This window comes from Antechinus flavipes, chromosome 4 (genome assembly GCF_016432865.1).
Source record: "Antechinus flavipes isolate AdamAnt ecotype Samford, QLD, Australia chromosome 4, AdamAnt_v2, whole genome shotgun sequence".
Taxonomy (NCBI): domain Eukaryota; kingdom Metazoa; phylum Chordata; class Mammalia; order Dasyuromorphia; family Dasyuridae; genus Antechinus; species Antechinus flavipes.
The window spans coordinates 196,732,635-196,752,456 of NC_067401.1; the positions used below are offsets into that span (position 1 = coordinate 196,732,635).

The 19,822-nt window shown below is 44.3% G+C and overlaps 1 protein-coding gene across 2 annotated transcripts in view; it reads left to right on the forward strand.

The window, feature by feature from the left end:
• Positions 1 to 19,410, forward strand: part of FGD2 (FYVE, RhoGEF and PH domain containing 2) — a 43,313-nt gene extending 23,903 nt beyond the window's left edge. For both annotated transcript variants that reach the window (XM_051996799.1, XM_051996800.1), the window contains 7 exons: positions 8,606 to 8,685; positions 8,818 to 8,848; positions 10,412 to 10,504; positions 11,276 to 11,407; positions 12,472 to 12,618; positions 17,184 to 17,330; positions 17,879 to 19,410. In XM_051996799.1, the coding sequence (XP_051852759.1) occupies positions 8,606 to 8,685; positions 8,818 to 8,848; positions 10,412 to 10,504; positions 11,276 to 11,407; positions 12,472 to 12,618; positions 17,184 to 17,330; positions 17,879 to 18,091 (843 nt within the window). In that variant the 3' untranslated portion in view covers positions 18,092 to 19,410. The remainder of the gene's footprint in view (positions 1 to 8,605; positions 8,686 to 8,817; positions 8,849 to 10,411; positions 10,505 to 11,275; positions 11,408 to 12,471; positions 12,619 to 17,183; positions 17,331 to 17,878) is intronic.
• Positions 19,411 to 19,822: the final 412 nt, after the last annotated feature.

Below are 19,822 nucleotides of genomic sequence, written 5' to 3' on the forward strand. Positions count from 1 at the left end.
GGGGAAAGAGATCACATCAATCAGTCAACAAACATTTATTAAGCATCTACTATGTGGCAGGCACTGTGCTGAGTGCTGCGGATACAGAGAAGGGCAAAAGACACTCCCAGTTCTCAAAAAGCTCACAATCTAATAGAGAAGACAACATGCAAACAACTATGTAAAAACAAGCTATAGACAGGATAAATTGGAGATAATCAGCAAAGAGAAAACACTAGATTTAAGGAATTAGGAAGAGCTATCTTTAAAAGAAGGTAGGACTTTAACTGGGAAGAAAGTTAGGTAAGTTAGGATGTAGAACTAAGGAGAGAGCATTCCATGCATGGGGGACAGTCAACGAAAATGTCTGGTATTCTGTGAATTGAAGGGAACTTACACTTGCAATCGCATACAAATACAGCAGTGTACGTAATATACACTTGGAATTCCATGAAAAATCTCCTAACTGCTCTTCCTCATAGTAAAAAAAAAAAAAATACTTTGATATAAACAAAAATTTTGAGAAACACTGCAGTAATATATGCAAAATTACTTTGCAAATTTTAAAATGTTATATAAATGTGAGCTATAATTTATGTTCTGCATAATAATACATACCTCCAGTCATAATAAAACCATTCCTTTATGAAAAAGGAATTTTTAAAGCTGCCTTGTTGCATCCTAAGCAGCTGCCAACTTTCCTACCCCAGGCCTGGCACTTTACCCAACCTCCTGAATTACTCTTCTGTGCCAGACCCAACACACAGTGAGCCCTAGTCAAACTATGTTGACTCCTAATCAGATGGAGAATGTCAGGATCAGGACCTGTTGGCTACTGTTGGGAGCCTGTAGCTGGCATTCAAAGGGCATCTCAGACTGGAATTTTCTGGGCATTGCTCTGCTTGCCTATTCTTGAAGAGGCTGTAAATTATTATCTGGAAGCTTATGCCCTTGATTTGGCTCAGATTTTTTTTTCCTGAAGACAACCCTCAGCCTTCTGGGGAATGAAGCATTACTTCTTCCAATGAACACAGAGTCACTATCCAAGGCTTATATGCCCAGGAATTCATATTGTACAGATGAGCATAAGAGAACATTTCAGGAATATACACTAACCATTTCTTGAATACCTAGTATGGGACTGGCACTATGCTTAGTACTGAGGATACAAATGAGAAAAAGAAAAACAGCCCCGGCCTTCAAGGAGCTTATAATCTAATGGGGGAAGATAAAACACAAAAGGGAACCAGAAAGTGTAGGGGGGAGAATGTACCCAGCACGGAGGCATGATGAGAGTGGAGAGGAATCCATAAAATTCAGCTGATGGAACATGAAGAGTTTGCTGGGCTTCTGAGCTTTGGGAGGAGTTTTTTGCTCATTTCTCCAACTCTCCAATCAGAAGTGCAGAATCTACTGAGGATTCTGAGGAAGCTTGAGTACCAAAGCTGAAGCAATATTTCTGATAAGTTTTAATGAGAAATGCATCTTTGCATCATGGGCACATGTGATAACATAGGTTATCACAGACACATAGATAAAAGAAACAAATTCAGAGAGACAGAAACAGAGAAAGACAGTCACATTTATATTTATCACATAAATCAGATCATGTAAAGATGTTGTGTGTGAAATATAAACATGATACTGTCATGTGTAAATATATGTACATGTGCATACATGTATATTGCACCCATAGAGTGATTATATGTACATGTGTGTGTATTCATGTATTGCATAAATATATATATGTATAGATAATAGTCTAGATATAGGATAGACACAGGCATCCATATATACATATACACATTATACATATACATACATATGTAGACAGATATAGATATACCGTGTTTTCCCGATAATAAGACACTGTCTTATTATTTTTTTGAACAGAAAAACACCAGAGGGCTTATTTTCAGGGGAGGGATTATTTTAATGAACATTGACAGCAATTTTAATAAACAGGTAAATGTGAACCAAAAAAGTACCTTTATTCGATAATGATCATGTCATCTTCTTCAACAACATTGTCATAAGTGTCCATACCCTGAATTCCGTCCTGGATGTCTTGCGCCTCTATTTCCTTCAGAAGAAGTGGATCCAATCTGTCATGTCCAGCAATATAGCTCTCTTTAAATGAACATGTCTTGTCCAGGTAACCTGCTCGTAGTGCCTTGGCGACACAGCTGTCAGTAATTTTATCCCATGACTTCTTCACCCAAGTCACGACTTCTTGCAGACAGGGCTTCACAAAGTTTCCACGCTGATTTCTTTCCATTCTATTTTCAATGTAGTCATTGACTTCCATGTGCAAATGGTCCTTGAATGGCTTGTTTATTGCAATATCAAGGGTCTGGAGATAGGCAGTCGTTTCTGCAGGAATCATTACTTGATCTATTTTTCTCTCTGCAAGGAAGTTCTTCATTTCTTTAGCACGGTGAGTGCTGGCTGAATCCCAGATTATCAGACCTCTTTGGTTACCTCACATAACAAGTGGCAGCATTAAATCAACCCACTTTCTTATAACGGCTTGTGTACACCAGGCTTTTTCGGTTTCAAGAATGTAAATGCCTGATACACGTTCAATCTTATCTTTCTTGCCCTTACTAATGATTAGAGGTGTGGCTTTCTTTCCATCCAAACGAATTGCCAAAACACAGGTGACCCGTGCACTTTCATAGCCGGTGGTGGGAAAGTAGATTGACGTTGCACCCCTGTGATGAATTGTTGTTTGAGATCCTTGTCCCATAAACACTGCAGTTTCATCCATAGCAATCATATTGCAGGTTTGGTACTTGGAAATGTCGATCCTATCAATAAAGGACTTAAATGCAAGTGCACGTTTAATAACTTCAGCATCTTCCAGCTTAAACAGTGTTGTTGATCTTCTTAGGGACAATTCATACCATTGAAGGAAACCGTCCAACCAGTGTTGTGATGCTTTGAATCCTTCTGAGACCATTTCAAACTCTGGTGCCATTGAAAGGGCAAATGCTTGAATATCAGCATCAGCCCTGCACACAACCAAGGCTTTTGCTCTCCTGTCAGCAATCCATTCACCAATGAGGATCTCCAAGTCAGGATATAAGGGTTGCCGACCTGATCCAGACTTGTGCTTTTTCCCTTTTCCCTCATCCACCTGTTGATTGAGGTTATTATAATCTGCTCTCCATTTTCTGACCATTCGAAGATCCAAAAGTTTTTCTTTACAGAAAACTGCAAGATTCTTGCCATGTGACTCCTCTACAATTGCTTTCTTGTACTCAACAGTATAGCTCTTCCTTTTTGTACTCATGTCTGGGGGTCAAAACAGACAGAATAATAAAATTATGACCATCAGTCCTTCTTTTCACTCCATCATGCCCCTCAATAATGTTTTAATCCCATCGTGCTCCCTGAGTGCTCCTTCTATCCTCCATCATGCCCCCTGAGTTCTTCTTTTATCCTCCATCATGCCCCTTTTATCCTCCATCATGCCCCCTCACTCCCACTTACATACCGGGTTTTTATGTTGTCCTGCCTCAGCTCTCCTCCGCGGCACTGCTCTCAATGGCGCCAGCAAGCAAATCACTGGGGAAGAACAGGAAGACGGGCTCACTGCTGCAGCTCTGATTGGATGCAGCTCAGAGTGCGGCGTGCGTTTCACCTGTGGGGGGAGGAGGAGCGGTGCATACAGAGGGTACTGTAATGTAGTGCAGGGGATCACCTTCACTACAGTAGCAATCTCAATAGGGCTTATTTTCAGGGGAGGGCTTATTTTAGAGGAATCTTACACAGTAAGGGGAGGGCTTATTTTCGGGATAGGTCTTATTATCGGGGAAACACGGTAGATGTAGATACAGATATAGATATGGATATAGATATAGATGGGGAACTTTCTTATTCCCAAGATACTACTTGATACTTCTCCCCACAGTGGTTCAGAGATGGTCAGCCCTGTGTCTTGGAAGACTTTTTTGGTACTTTACCAATTTATACTTCTAGAGAAGTTAGAAGGAAGATGGAGCTCTGGAAAGGAAGAGGAAGTAGTGTCCTAGACCAGTGGAGGTCAGGGATAGGCAAAGAGGTTCAGTGTGAGACTTCCTTTGAGGTCTGATTAACTTTCCCAGGTGCTGGAATTACTGATTCAGATCTAGTCATGTGTTTGTGTAACTGATGTATATGTTGGAGGGATATGTTGGCTGTGTGTATCTCAAAACATCTCTATGTGAATGTCTCCCTGTTCTTTGTGTTTATGTATTTCTGCCAGTGTCTATGTGTCTGAGTATGTCTATAAATGTGTGTCTAAATAAGGATGTCCAAGGAAAGTTTGCAGGTGCGTGTGTTTGTGAATATTCCTCCCTGTCTATGGATTTCTAAGAGTGATTCTAAGGCCATTGGTTCCATTATACCTATGTCCCCATGCATATCCAGGAGTGTGTGTATGTGTGTTCATGCTCACACAAGTACACTACCTTTTTCTGAAGGGGATACCGTTGGTCATGCAGAAGGGAAGGGATTAATGTCTGCTGTTCCTCTGAGAGGTGTCTCATAGAATATCAAAATTAGGAGGGGTCTTACAACATGGAATGTCAGAGCATAGAACAGAATCTCAGAGCTGGGAGGGATTTTGAAAACCATCTCTTCCAGTCCCTTCCTTTAACTTTATTGGCTTAAGAGCCTGTTCCTGTGGTTTGGAACCAGACTGGCCCACAGGCAAAACAATGAAGTCATCCAGGGAGATGTGGCCTCCTCCTCCCCAGGCCTCACCATCCTGATCCCTGATTCCTGCCCTCCCCCATCTCTTCCTGAGGGAAGCATCATGTGTGGTCTTGTTGTCTGTACTATGATTTCCAAGGGCAGCATTTCTCAAACTAATCTGGCCAAGAGAAATTCTTGGACTTGAAATACATTGATAGATGTAATTGCTGATTGAGAAGGGATGGGAGAATGAAATACCCAAGAATAAAGAGAAGCTTGGGAAATGTTGGAATAAAGTAAGTGAAATTAAAGCCTATTTTCATGCTAAAAAAATGTTGCCATACATAATAGATACATTTGATTTATTCTAGGAAAAGATTTTGATACTAGCAATATTTTCCTTTCTACCAAGGACATCGTGGCTACCCAGTGGATAAAATATTGACCTTGGAGTCAGGAAGACCTGATATGGATTAGCTGTGTGACCCTGAACAAGTCACTTAACCTCTGTTTGCCTCAGTTTCCTCATCTGTAAAATGGAAATAGTAATAGAAATAATAATGAGAAGAATAAATAAAATAACATGTACAGTGCTTGGCAAACCTTCAGGTGTTATACAAATGCTAGCTGTCATTATTTCTCCAAAAGTGAAAATATCACTAGCATAAAAATTTCTCATAGGCCTACATGCTCACATTGCTTCAAACACCAGGTTCAGAGGAGCATTTGGGAAGTTTGTTAGCTCCCTCACAGCAACAACTTCTCAGAAGTGGGTACTTTTATTATCTTCATTTTATAGTTGAGGAAACTGTGGCCAGGGTTACACCATTAGTAAATGGGTTAGATTTAAACTCAGGAATTGGAGTCTTCCTGACTCCAGGCTGATGCTCTGTCACTGCAGCACCACCTAGCTGCTCCCTCTCTCATAAGCAGAGCTGTGCAAAAATGGAAGGGGCTACCTCTCAGTAGAGATCTGGTGCTCTATTACTGCAGCGCCACCTAGCTGCTCCCTTTCTCATAAGTAGAGCTGTGCAAAAGTAGAAGGGGCTGCCTCTCACTGGAAGCTTGGTGCTCTATCCACTGAAGCGCCCCCTAGCTGCTCCCTTTCTCATAAGTAGAGCTGTGCAAAAATGGAAGGGGCTGCCTCTCACTGGAAGCCTGGTGCTCTATCACTGCAGCGCCACCTAGCTGCTCCCTCTCTCATAAGCAGAGCTGTGCAAAAGTGGAAGGGGCTGCCTCTCACTGGAAGCCTGGTGCTCTATCACTGCAGCGCCACCTAGCTGCTCCCTCTCTCATAAGCAGAGCTGTGCAAAAGTGGAAGGGGCTGCCTCTCACTGGAAGCCTGGTGCTCTATTACTGCAGCACCACCTAGCTGCTCCCTTTCTCATAAGCAGAGCTGTGTAAAAGTGGAAGGGGCTGCCTCTCACTGGAAGCCTGGTGCTCTATTACTGCAGCGCCACCTAGCTGCTCCCTTTCTCATAAGTAGAGCTGTGCAAAAGTGGAAGAGGCTGCCTCTCACTGGAAGCCTGGTGCTCTATTACTGCAGCGCCACCTAGCTGCTCCCTTTCTCATAAGTAGAGTAGTGTAAAAGTGGAAGGGGCTGCCTCTCACTGGAAGCCTGGTGCTCTATCCACTGCAGCGCCACCTAGCCGCTCCCTTTCTCATAAGTAGAGTTGTGTAAAAGTGGAAGGGGCTGCCTTTCACTGGAAGCCTGGTGCTCTATCACTGCAGTGCCACCTAGCTGCTCCCTTTCTCATAAGTAGAGCTGAGCAAAAGTGGAAGGGGCTGCCTCTCACTGGAAGCCTGGTGCTCTATCCACTGCAGCGCCACCTAGCTGCTCCCTTTCTCATAAGTAGAGTTGTGTAAAAGTGGAAGGGGCTGCCTCTCACTGGAAGCCTGGTGCTCTATCACTGCAGCGCCACCTAGCTGCTCCCTTTCTCATAAGTAGAGTTGTGTAAAAGTGGAAGGGGCTGCCTCTCACTGGAAGCCTGGTGCTCTATCACTGCAGCGCCATCTAGCTGCTCCCTTTCTCATAAGTAGAGTAGTGTAAAAGTGGAAGGGGCTGCCTCTCACTGGAAGCCTGGTGCTCTATTACTGCAGCGCCACCTAGCTGCTCCCTTTCTCATAAGTAGAGTTGTGTAAAAGTGGAAGGGGCTGCCTTTCACTGGAAGCCTGGTGCTCTATCACTGCAGTACCACCTAGCTGCTCCCTTTCTCATAAGTAGAGCTGTGCAAAAGTGGAAGAGGCTGCCTCTCACTGGAAGCCTGGTGCTCTATTACTGCAGCGCCACCTAGCTGCTCCCTTTCTCATAAGTAGAGTTGTGTAAAAGTGAAAGGGGCTGCCTTTCACTGGAAGCCTGGTGCTCTATCACTGCAGTGCCACCTAGCTGCTCCCTTTCTCATAAGTAGAGTTGTGTAAAAGTGGAAGGGGCTGCTTCTCAGTAGAGACTTGGTGCTCTATCCACTGCAGCGCCACCTAGCTGCTCCCTTTCTCATAAGTAGAGTAGTGTAAAAGTGGAAGGGGCTGCCTCTCACTGGAAGCCTGGTGCTCTATTACTGCAGCACCACCTAGCTGCTCCCTTTCTCATAAGTAGAGCTGTGTAAAAGTGGAAGGGGCTGCCTCTCACTGGAAGCCTGGTGCTCTATCACTGCAGCGCCACCTAGCTGCTCCCTTTCTCATAAGTAGAGCTGTGCAAAAGTGGAAGGGGCTGCCTCTCACTGGAAGCCTGGTGCTCTATTACTGCAGCGCCACCTAGCTGCTCCCTTTCTCATAAGTAGAATTGTGTAAAAGTGGAAGGGGCTGCCTCTCACTGGAAGCCTGGTGCTCTATCACTGCAGCGCCACCTAGCTGCTCCCTTTCTCATAAGTAGAGCTGAGCAAAAGTGGAAGGGGCTGCCTCTCACTGGAAGCCTGGTGCTCTATCCACTGCAGCGCCACCTAGCTGCTCCCTTTCTCATAAGTAGAGCTGTGCAAAAGTAGAAGGGGCTGCCTCTCACTGGAAGCCTGGTGCTCTATTACTGCAGCGCCACCTAGCTGCTCCCTTTCTCATAAGTAGAGCTGTGCAAAAGTGGAAGAGGCTGCCTCTCACTGGAAGCCTGGTGCTCTATTACTGCAGCGCCACCTAGCTGCTCCCTTTCTCATAAGTAGAGTAGTGTAAAAGTGGAAGGGGCTGCCTCTCACTGGAAGCCTGGTGCTCTATTACTGCAGCACCACCTAGCTGCTCCCTTTCTCATAAGTAGAGTTGTGTAAAAGTGGAAGGGGCTGCTTCTCAGTAGAGACTTGGTGCTCTATCCACTGCAGCGCCACTTAGCTGCTCCCTTTCTCATAAGTAGAGTTGTGTAAAAGTGGAAGGGGCTGCCTCTCACTGGAAGCCTGGTGCTCTATTACTGCAGCGCCACCTAGCTGCTCCCTTTCTCATAAGTAGAGTTGTGTAAAAGTGGAAGGGGCTGCCTCTCACTGGAAGCCTGGTGCTCTATCACTGCAGCGCCACCTAGCTGCTCCCTTTCTCATAAGTAGAGCTGAGCAAAAGTGGAAGGGGCTGCCTCTCACTGGAAGCCTGGTGCTCTATCACTGCAGCGCCACCTAGCTGCTCCCTCTCTCATAAGCAGAGCTGTGCAAAAGTGGAAGGTTTCCAAGCAGAGATCTCTGTCAGATAGATTGGTGCATGGGGATTCTGTTTTGCTCAGACTATATTCCTGCTGAAGTCCCTTCCAAGTTAGAACTTTTGGGATGCCACAGAAAGCTAGGATGCTGTCCAACTTGAGTGTCCATTATATGTACAGTTGTCCAGCAATGGACTGGATAGCAGCGACCACTACTCCAAGGTGCCCATTGCCTGTCTACCTCCTTTTTTGTAAACATTCCCGGCAAAGGACAAACTTGGCGTGATCCAGTGCACCAGTGGGGCTCTTTGCTGCTGTTCCTAAATGATCTTTCTGACCTTCTAGGTCCGGGAACTGAACGATGTGGAATTTCCTCACTCTTTCTTGGTGTCTGGGAAACAGAGGACCCTGGAACTACAAGCCCAGTGAGTGATGTTCAGTATACCCTACAAGACACAGGGGTGGGGAGCAGACCAGATATCTGTGGGGTCAGGGAGTGTGGGGATGGGGAGATGGAACCTAACTTTCTTTAATGTATATGTCTTATTTTGGGGCAGGTCTCAGGAAGAAATGAACACCTGGATCCAGGTAACATCACTTTCAACTGAGAGTTGGGGAGTGGGAAATAGAAGGCAATCACAACTTCAGCAGAGAGAACCCTATTTCAGCTCTCCACAGACATACCACAAATCATTTTCTCTGGGAATGTTCACTCTGCCAAGTGAACTGAGTCACTGTCTCTAACTGTTGTTTGTCCCAACTCCCTTCCCCTTGCTAGGGTGAACGAGCTAAATGAGGGGGATGGACCTTTTCAGTCAGTCAGTGAAGTGAAAAGGACCTCTTCTTTGTCCATTAAGTTCTGCCTTGTATCACCTTTATGCATGTCAGCCCATTTTGTTTTCCCAGCTAGATTGTGATTCCCTTTAGGGCAGACACAATTTCATATATGTATCCACTGTGCTCAGCACATAGTGGGTATTTAATCAATGCTTACAGATTGATTGATTCCACTGCCACCCCTAGCACCACTTGAGGGCAGGAACTGGGTCATTTTTTATCCTTACATACCCATTGCCCCAGATATGATAGGTAATGCTCATTTAATTGAATGTGTTGAAAGCCTACAGTGCATCACAATCAGGCACTAAGGAAGAGAGAAAAATAAATATGAGATACAATTCTTACCTTCAAAGAATTTTCTCCCCCCCCAGGTAATTGGGGTTAAGTGACTTGCCCAGAGTCACACAGCTAAGAAATGTTAAGTCCGAGGTCAAATTTGAACTCAGGTCCTCCTGACTTCAGGGTTGATGCTCTATCCACTGCGCCACCTAGCTGCCCTAGAAATTAATATTTAATGAGGCAGTATGGTATAGGCACCTCAATTTATTAAAAGCATTTATTAAGGCCCAACTATGTGCCAGATATTGTACTAAATATTAGATACAAAGAATAATTAAGTCCCTGCCCTCAAGGAGTAAATACTCTCTCTCAGGAAAGATAACACTGTAAGTACTAACCAGGAAGACATGGCACAGACATGAAAATCAATCTATACACTTATATATTATACATGATATCTATAATATATAAGTATGTACATAATATATATTTATAATAATTTATTGAGTCCTTCTATGTGCCAATTACTGTTTGTAACTTTGTGCTACAAACACAAAGAAGTAAAAAATCCCTGCCCTCAAGGAACATATAGTCTATCAGGAAGGATTTCTAAAAGGAAAGATCGCAGTATAAACAGAGCATGTTATATGCTCAATGACTGGTGTAGGACACATGCACTATAAGAGTCAGCCAGGTGATAAGGAAAGCTCTTTGGAGGAGGTGACTTGAGATGGAACTTGGTAGAAGAAAAGCACTAGGAGGAGCTTTTGAGGATTTATTTATCTTCCTCACGAACTATTCCAATTCTGCTTTGGGGAGTAGACGCTAAAATGTGACCACAAGTAGACAAGCCATCTGACCTTCCCACTTAGAAGTGTTTATGAGCAATCTCTGCCTAGGGCAGATACTTAGCTAGTGAATTCATCTTGTTTCAGGCTATTGGAATTTCCCAGGTGGGAAATTCCAATAGCCTGAAACAAGGAGATGCAGGATCCTGGGTCATTACAATTAATATGCTATTCTTGCACCCAGGCTTGCCAACAGGCCATCGATCAAATTGGAAAGCGACATGAAACCTTCAAAGCTGCCGTCCAGGGGCCCGAGGGAGATACGGAGGAGCATCAGGTAAACGCACCAAGCTCCTCCCCTCACCCCAAAGAATACCTCCTATTCCTCTTCTGTTGACTGACCTACCTCAGAATCACCTGTGCAATGTAGGAAACTCTACATTCTGCACCCTTCCCCCCCAAAAAAAAATCTTTCTTGCATATGAAATTTCATGTTTCTGATTTTTTCTTTAGGATCTTCTCCCTGCAAATAAGTTCTGAATGAGAGAGCTCATTCTAGTAAAAACAAACAAATAAACAAAAATCACCATATTATCTATGCAAGGGAATCAATGGCCAAGGAAAGATCAGCTATAAAGGAGGAAAGGACAGAGAAAGCTGGGGATCATTGAGGAAAAACTTTGCCTGCTTTGCAGTTGCAGTCCCAAGGGACTTGGCTGAGGAAGAAGCAGAGGAAATCTCCTCCCCTGGGGAGAGGAGAACGATTTCAGGGTGGTATGAGGCTAGAAGACTAAGACAAAGGTCCAGAAAAGAGAGGTTAAAGATGGAGGGCAAAGGAAGGGAGTGAGAGAGATGGCCTCTGAGAAGAAGATAATGTGCTGGGACCTGGATGCCTGGGTTTGCTTAATTAAGAGCAATTCACTTTTTATGGTCCTCAGTTTTTTCATTTGTCAAGTGGAGATGATATTAGTGCCTTATCTACTTACTCCTTAGAGTTGCTCTAAATTTCAGATAGTCTGGGAAATAGGAAGTGATAAATGGCGCAGGATGGGAGATGAGTAATGGGAAGAGTATCAGGAAGTTTTTAAGTTTCCACTCTTCTGGTCAGCTGAAGTCTGAAGAGCTGGGCATCCGAGCTCCCCAGTGGGTCCGTGACAAGATGGTGACCATGTGCATGCGCTGCAAGACGCCCTTCAATGCCCTCACCCGAAGACGACACCATTGCAGGGCATGTGGCTATGTGAGCAGCACCCTCGCCTACCCCTTCCCTTTCTCAGCCATCAGTCCCTTTCAGTCAATCAATAGATGTTTACTGAGAGTTTATTAACCATGTGCTCAGCACTTTAGTAAACACAGAGAGGAATATACAAAGTCATAACTAGGGTAGGGCTATCAGGGCTTTGTCCCAAGTCAAGAAAACTTATAGGGTACAAAAATTGGACACGGTCAGTAGCTAAAAGTTAGTATAGTTGTAAATCCTTCTGTCCCATTCAACCAAATATATCTTAATTACTTATGTTATTTTTAAATCGTGAATTACAAAATTGATTTCTATAATGTTTTGTGCTACTTTCCCAGGCAAGGAGACATTTGTGCTTCTTGTCTGGTTTGTAGTAAGCACTTAATAAACTTAGTGATTTGATTTAGCTTCTTTCTTGTCCTAAGGGCCAAAATTGCTGCTTATAGCTCTGGGGAATATAAAAATGGCAGAAGCTCTGGGGAATATAAAAATGGCAGACTTGGTCCTAGCCCTATTTCCTCCCTTTGCTTTTCTTTTATTCTTTCTATCCTTTGCTAACTTTTTTTCTCCTCATTATTCTTGACTCTTCCTCCCTTGGGACTTTTTCTCAAGATCTTTCTTGTCTACACTCACACTTTGGGGACTACTTTCATTTTATGGTTTCAGTTATTCCCAATGGTTGTAACCACAGTAGCACATTTGTCAATTTTGCACCTTTTTGGGGAGAGAGGAAACCCAGACCTCACCTGGAAGTGACTTACCTATTTAGGTGCTCTCCCATAATAGAAAGAAAGCAAAGTCCCATCGGCCCTCTTCCAGGACTAAGAAACTATTTCACCACAGATATTGGCATCTTAGAGCCCTGACTGCCCTCCCCTAGTTTCAGCTCTGACCTTTGAAGAGCAGGAAGATGGCAGTAAATGTTACTGATTGTTAGCCACCTTTTAATTTCCCCCCCTTCTTCTCCCTTTCTCTTTTGTCCTGAACTGCCCCAGTTCTCCCTCTTATCTCAGGCCAGGCCAGTGCTTGCGTTACCCCTGACCTTGATCCTAATTCTCCCTCAGGTGGTGTGTGCTAAGTGCTCTGATTACAGAGCTAGGTTGAAATATGATGACAATCGGCTCAACCGGGTCTGTCTGGAGTGTTATGTCTTCCTCACCGGAAACCTACTGCCAGAGGACAAGGAAGATAAGAAGAAAGGGATCCTAGAGGTAAGGAAGGGGCAAAGACTCCCTCCAAGGTTAAACTGCCCATTTCTCCCCTCCATTGCACCCCTCTTGTTTCCTCAGGCACATCTTCCACTATCTATTATTACCCAATCTTCCACTTTTTTCCCCTATTCTAACTACAATGGACAGCATTGTCAGATCCAAACTAAGCCTGTCCCTCCTTCCTGCTCTTGGTCTGAGATTCAGTCCTACTCTGAATCTGAGCAGCTAATAGGTCCAGGTTTGGGGTCAGGAATATCTGGGTCGTGGTCGTGTGACCTTGGGCGAGTCACTTAACCTTGTTTGCCTCAGTTTCCTTATCTGTAAAATAAGATTGAGAAGGAAATGATAAATCACTCCAGTATCTTTGCCAAGAAAATCCCAAGTCACAAAGAGTCAGACCCGGCTAAATAGCAACATTCTATTTCTCTGCTCAAGGGAACAGTGGGCTTCACTACTCTGGGCTTCCTTTGTACTGCTCTTCAAAGAACTCTGAGGTCTTCCCCTTCCAGATTGATTCTTTTGAGTAGGCAAACTAGGCCACTTTTTGCCTCAATTCTTACCTAGCTTTCAAGGACTGAAAGGGTGTTGTCTCAGACAAATGGAGACCTAGGAAAGACCTTAACTTAAAAATGTTGCCCCCACTGTATCCGGGGCCATTGCCAGTTATTTTGACCTTTGCTTTGCCACTGGACTCCCCGTGACTGGAGGAGAGAGCAAGGCTGATGACTTTGCACAGCTCTGTCTCACTTAAATCTAATTCATTTGCAAGTCAAGATATCACCCTCCTGACATCATTGGTCCTCTTCAAGAATAAAGGATGAATAACAACAATTTTTACTCCAGCTCCCTGACTGCCTCCAGAGCCTGCAGTAGGGAGATTCAGAGTCCACTTCAGGGCCCAGCTCTCCAGAATCCAGAATGTATAAAGAATCAGAGAATTTTGAAGTTATATGGGCCTTACAGGTCATTCCTTGGTCTTACAGATAAGGAAACAGAGACCTTATTTTCAGATAATCTGGAACAACATAGGATTTTAGTTTCCAGTTGGCTTTACTCTTGATTCTGACTTAGAATAAAAGAGGAAAGAGTATACTCTACCCCAATGCACATATGCCATCCCTGATATAAACTTTCAAAGACAGAACATTTAACGGGAAGTGAATAAAGCAAACCAAACCTGAGTCCTTAACAGCTTCCAATGACAAGAATTTGTTGAGTGCCTCCTGGGTTCCAAACCATAGTTTCATTAACCCAGTACTAACTGACCTTATCAGTCATAGATATCCAATATGCAAATGAGACAGCATATAATAGTAGTTTCCCTTTATGGTTTTGTGGTGTCATGAAAGAGCACCAGATTTGGAATGAGGGCCTGTGTTCAAATCCTGTTTCTTCTGATGGTAACTATGACTTTAAGCAAGTCACTTGCCATTCTGGGTGGACTTTAGTTCTCTCATCTACATAATGAAGAAGTTAAACTAGATGGTCTCTAAGGACTATTCAGTCTAGATCTAATGATAAGACTTAAGTTATAGAAGGGCCCAAAGGAATGAATAAGTCCTTCAACCATTCAGCAGATTCCCCCATCCAGTTTCTGTTATATTCTGATATATTTTGGTATAGAGACTCACAATTTAATTGGTACAGAAAATTCCCTATGAGGAAAGTCCCTCTATCAATGTAAGTGGGCACCTGTTGTACATTCTTGAGTCTTAAAGAATCATTGGAACCCTGCTGGTTAATCACTGTTAAGTCCCTTGCCAGTTATGTATCAGAGGCAGAATTTGAACTCAGGTTTTTCTGACTCCAAGGTCTCCCTTGTATGTGTTGTAATATTTTTTTAATCCTGACCTGTGGTTTATCAGAGTAGGAAATTCCCAATGTGGAAATTCCTTCCATTAAGACAAACACTAGTACTAGTGATGGTGGTGGAGGTAGTAGTAATAGTAATAGTAGTGGTAAAGTAGTAGGGGTAGTAGGAGCAGGAGTAATAGAGTAGTATCAGGAGGAAAGGAAGAATAGGAAGGGAAAGAGAAAGAAGAGGAAGAAGAAGGGGAGGAGGAAAAAGAGGAGAAGAAGAAGGAGAAGGAGGAGGAGGAGGAGGAAGAGGAGAAGAAGGAAGAGGAGGAGGAGAAGGAGGAGGAGGAGAAGAAGAAGAGGAAACAGAAGGAGAAGAAGAAGGAGAAGAACAAGAACAAGAAGTTTTAAAGAAGAAGTAGTAGTAATGGTAGTAGTAGTAAAATAGGAAGAGTAGCAGTAGTTGTAAAGCAGAAATAGTAGTAGTGATGGTGGTTATACTGGTAGTAGTAATAATTAACATTTGTGGTGCCTAAGAGTTTAGAAAACACTTAATATACATTATGTCATTAAGTCTTAATAATGATCCTGTGAAAGAGATATAACAGGTATTAATGGCCCCATTTTTGCAGGTGAGGATATCAAGGCTTTGGGAGGTAATATGATTTTAGACAGGCCCTAAGAAGTTAAGTAGCTTGCCCTGGGTCACACAGCTAGTATGTGTCAGAAACAGGACTAGAATCCAGATCTTTCTGATTTAAACTGACCTTCTCCCCTTTTTGCCTCCTTACCTCTCATTATAATATTAACCAATATTTGCATAAGACTTGCTGGTCTACAAATCATTTTACATAACATTAATTCGTCTTGTAGGAATTACTATGCCCTTTTTACAAATAAGGAAACTGAGACAGAAAAAGTTTAAGTAATCCTGGGCATGTCACTTTCTATCTCAGTTTCCTAATCTGTAAAAAGGGCAGAATAAAATTACTTACCTCCCAGAGTTGTGATGAGGATCAAATAAGATAATACTTATAAAGTGCTTAGCACAGTGCTTGGCACATAGTAGGAGCTTAATAAATGCCTGGTTTTTTCCTCTTTCTCTTCCTTCTTTCCTTCCTCCTTTTCTCTTCTTTGTCTATTTTCTTTCTTTTCTCCTTCCTTCCTTTCCTCCATCCCTCCTTACCTCCCTACCTCCTTTTTTCCTTCCCTCCCTCCTTCCTTCATTCATTCTTTTCTTCCTCCCTTCCTTCCTCCCTTTCTTCCTCCTTCCCTTCCTTCCTGGAAAATAAACAATTTTCCCAGAATTACTCATAGTAAATGTCAGAGACAAGAATCAGACCCAAGTCTCTCCTGAGTCTGGATCTAATCAGTGCCCCACAATATGAGTCATTCCCCCAATCCCCACTTCCCACCCCGCACCTGTTCCCTTTCTCTACCTGACTCTTGTGTCCTGGATGCTCCATTTTACTAATGTTCTGCATCACACCCTCATTGTGACCTGGAATCTTTTCCTTTAGCTTGAGATGATCTGGTGTTCACTTCTTGTTTCCCTCAAAGTGCATATCCCATCAATCATGATAAAGATAAACATACATACATCACGGTACAATTCAACATTTATTAAGTGTTTCCTGTGTTCTAAGGTGATATACCGACTACTTAGGGAGATACAGAGATAAAAAGTGACCTTATTCCTGCCTGCAGGAAGCTTATAATCTAACTAGGGGCAGAGAGCTGCACCACAAATAAGAAATCGAGTGGGAAGTGATTCAGAGAGACTCCCTTATCTCGCTGTCCAGTGGTAAAAGAGAAGGCCCTCTCTGCTATTATCAAATCCCCACATTGCTAATGGCAAAATATTCTGCCAACCTCCAGGGATGGTATTGTGTTCTAGTGTAGTAGACAAATATCCATCTGGGAGTTAGAAAGCTCTGGGTTCGAGTACTGACAAATACTGGTTTATGACTCTGGACAAATCAGCCAGCTTCCTAGGGGCCCTACTTCTGCCCGACCCCCTCTAGGAATGCTCTAAGGCTGTAAGTTTTAGAGCAGTAACTGATCTATCAGTCAGTCAGCTATCATTTATGAAGCACCTACTATGTGCCAGTGATACTAAGACCAAAAAACAGTTCCTGCTCTAAAAGAACTCACAGCCTGATGAACTTGTGCTGCAGGTGTGTCAGGCAGGGCCGGGGGAACTCCCTAACTGAATTGAAAGCTCAAATCTGGACCCCAAATCTCTCCAGAGCACAGGAGCAATTAAGATCCTGAGAGGGTATTTCACATGTCTTCTTCCTCTTCTCCACCAGAGGGCTCTCCCCTGAAAGCATTACCCTGGACAGAGCTACACTGTGAAGGCAGGGAGGGTGACAGTGTGACTAGAACTCAGGACTCTCCTCTGGGACACAGGGCGCCCCATGTTTTCTCCTGCCATGAGCCCATGCCCAGTGGCACAGCTCACTAGGTGCACACATGCATACCCACGAACCTGATTCCCCTTTCTTTTTCCCCCTCCAAATCTTGCCTTAATGGCAAGGCTCACCTCCTCCACAAAGCTTTCCCAGATTGCTTCTGCCCACCCAGCTCCCACCTTCTTCCAACTCACCCAACCACGCCAGAAGGCTCCTTGAAGATCATCTGGTTTTCAAGCCCCTCCTTTTACAGGGAAGGAAACTAAGCAGATGGTAATTGGTTCCCAGTTCCTACTAGTTCTTTGGGGGGGATTGTTCCACACCAACTGATGGCTGCCCCTGTGCATTTCTCAGAAAGAGTCTTCCAAGGTATCGGAACAGAGCTTGATGTGCAGCTTCCTGCAGCTCCTGGGAGACAAGTGGGGGAAGAGCAGCAGCCGAGGCTGGTGTGTCATCCCCAGAGATGACCCCCTGGTGCTTTACATCTATGCTGCCCCACAGGTAACAGCACCCCCGTTAGCCCTCACATCTTCGTAGCCTTTACACCCTCCCAACCCACCTTCCCATCTGCCATCTCCATCCATTACAAGAGGAGTAAGCAATGGAGATGTCATCGCTCTCACTCTCTCTTTTTTAATATGTAGCAGAGGTGGGAGGGGATGTTGGTTGTAGGGGAAGGAGGGGAAGCAGGTGACTTGTTCAGGATCACAGAGCAAATTAGTGGTGCTGCTTAGGGGAACCTAATTCTTGGGATAGGAAATGTTTACTTTTCCCTAAGAGTGATGAACACTTCCTTGGCAACTGTCTCCATACCTCTTGAGAGATACTGTCCATACATAATTCCTATCCCTCTGTAAGGGGGAAGAGTGCTCCTAAACAGAACAAAATTGATTATTATCAATTATATTAATTTTCATTATTTTTATTTCATTATTCAGTCATAATAATTTCATTATTAATTTTCCCTTCCTTTCCTCTTTCCTTTTCTTCTTTCTTCCATCCATTCCTCCCTCTTTCTTACTTCACTTTCTACCTTCTTACCTTCCCAGGATATGAAAGCTCATACCTCCATTCCCCTGCTGGGCTACCAGGTGACCAGTGGGCCCTTGACCGATCCCCGGACGTTCCAGCTGCAACAGTCTGGTTTAGTCTACTCATTCAGAGCTGAATCTGAGGAGCTCAGGGGACAGTGGATGAAGGCCATAGATCGGGCAGCCAGAGGTCGGAGCTTCATCGAACCGGAGGGTGAATTGTCAGACTGAGCCGGGGTGGGGGACGCTGTGTCTTCTCCACCTCCAGACACACACACACACACACACACACACACACACACACACACACACACACTTCTGCTGATTGGTTACTCTCATTTGAGGCAGAATTATTTTCATCCTCTCCTATTAATTCTCATTTCCCTGAATGAAAACAGATCGGAACCCCTGAAATGAAATCCTGCACTGAGTCATTGTAAATAAGAAAGCTGGTGGGTCTGCTATCCTCTGTGAGAAATGAGAGACTAAGAGGAAAGATCCTTTTCTGAAGGGAAGGGAGACCTGAAGGCTAGAAATCAAAACAACAGAAAAAGGAATAGCAAGGAGGAGAAGGAGGGGGGAGGAGAGGAGCCAGTGGGCGGCAGCGGAGAGGACCCAAGATGAAGGCGCAGGATCTGCATTCAGATGTGGTTCTGCATCTTACTACCTGCAAATTACGTGACTTCTCTGGACTTGTTTCCTCAATTGTAAAAATGAAGGGGATTGGACTATATGAACCCTAAGATCTTTTCCAGCTCTAAATCTGGTCATATGGCAGAAAGGAAGGGAAGGAAAAAAAAGAGAAGGAGAAAGAGAAGAAAAGAAAAAAGAGATGATAGAGGGAAGTGAGGGGATAGTTAGGGTTAGAGTATAGAGTCGGGGTTAGCAGGGAGAAGGATATTAAGGAAAGCCCGAAAGAGGGAGAGTTGGATCCAGCCCAACATCACTGCGGGACAGATTCCCCGAGACAACCTGTCGTTTTACTGATACTGGGACAAAAGTGATGCTCCAGGAGAGCCGCTGGGCGTGGTTCCTCAGCACGGGAAAGGGTACGCAGGCAAGGGGGCAGGAAGCCCGGTGGGGATGGGGAGACACTTTTCTGTGCGGCTTGGAAGGGGCGAGGTGGGTGGTGGGGAGGAAGGGGCTTGGCGCTTGAAAATGGAAGGGGCGAGTCCCAAAATGAGGAGTGGGCTGCCCAAGGCGACCCCCACTTGCTGTCATTCTCCCCAGTGCCCCCCATTCCCTACGCCAAGCCTCCTGCCAGGTCCTCCCCGAGTCCCGGTTTCCCTCTCGCAGCCACCCAAGACAAGCCGCTGCTAAAACACACATCTCCACCAGGGGGCGGGCCGACACCGCAGAGCGCACACCTGGCTCCGCAGCCAGCCCAGAGCTTTCCAGAGGTCACTGCACGCTTTGCTGTGTCTGAGGATCAGTGTCACAGCTGGAAGGATCCACGGAGAACGTCTGCCCCTCCGTTTCATGGATGGTAAACTGTTTTGCTTAGGGAAGACCAACGGACTCCCACCAATATACCAAATAACATTTTTATAGGGTTTTTGTTTTGTTTTACCTTTGATGCTCCTAATAATTCCATGAGGTAGATGCTCTTATTAGCACTCCCATTTTACAGATTAGGAAACTGAGGCTGAGTTGCTCCAAGTTATATAGCTAACAAATTTCTGAAACAGAGTTTGAACTCAGGTCTCCCTGACAGATCTTCTATCCACCATGCTCTCTCTCTCTCTCTCTCTCTCTCTCTCTGTCTGTCTCTCTGTCTCTCTCTCTCTCTCTGTCTCTCTCTCTGTCTCTCTCTCTCTATCTATCTATCTATCTATCTCTATCTCTCTGTCTCTCTCTGTCTGTCTGTCTCTCTCTCTCTGTCTCCTCGTCCTTTCTTCTTTCTATCTCTCTTTTTCTCTTTCTTTCTGTCTCTTTCTTCCTCCTTCCTTTCTTTTCTCTCTT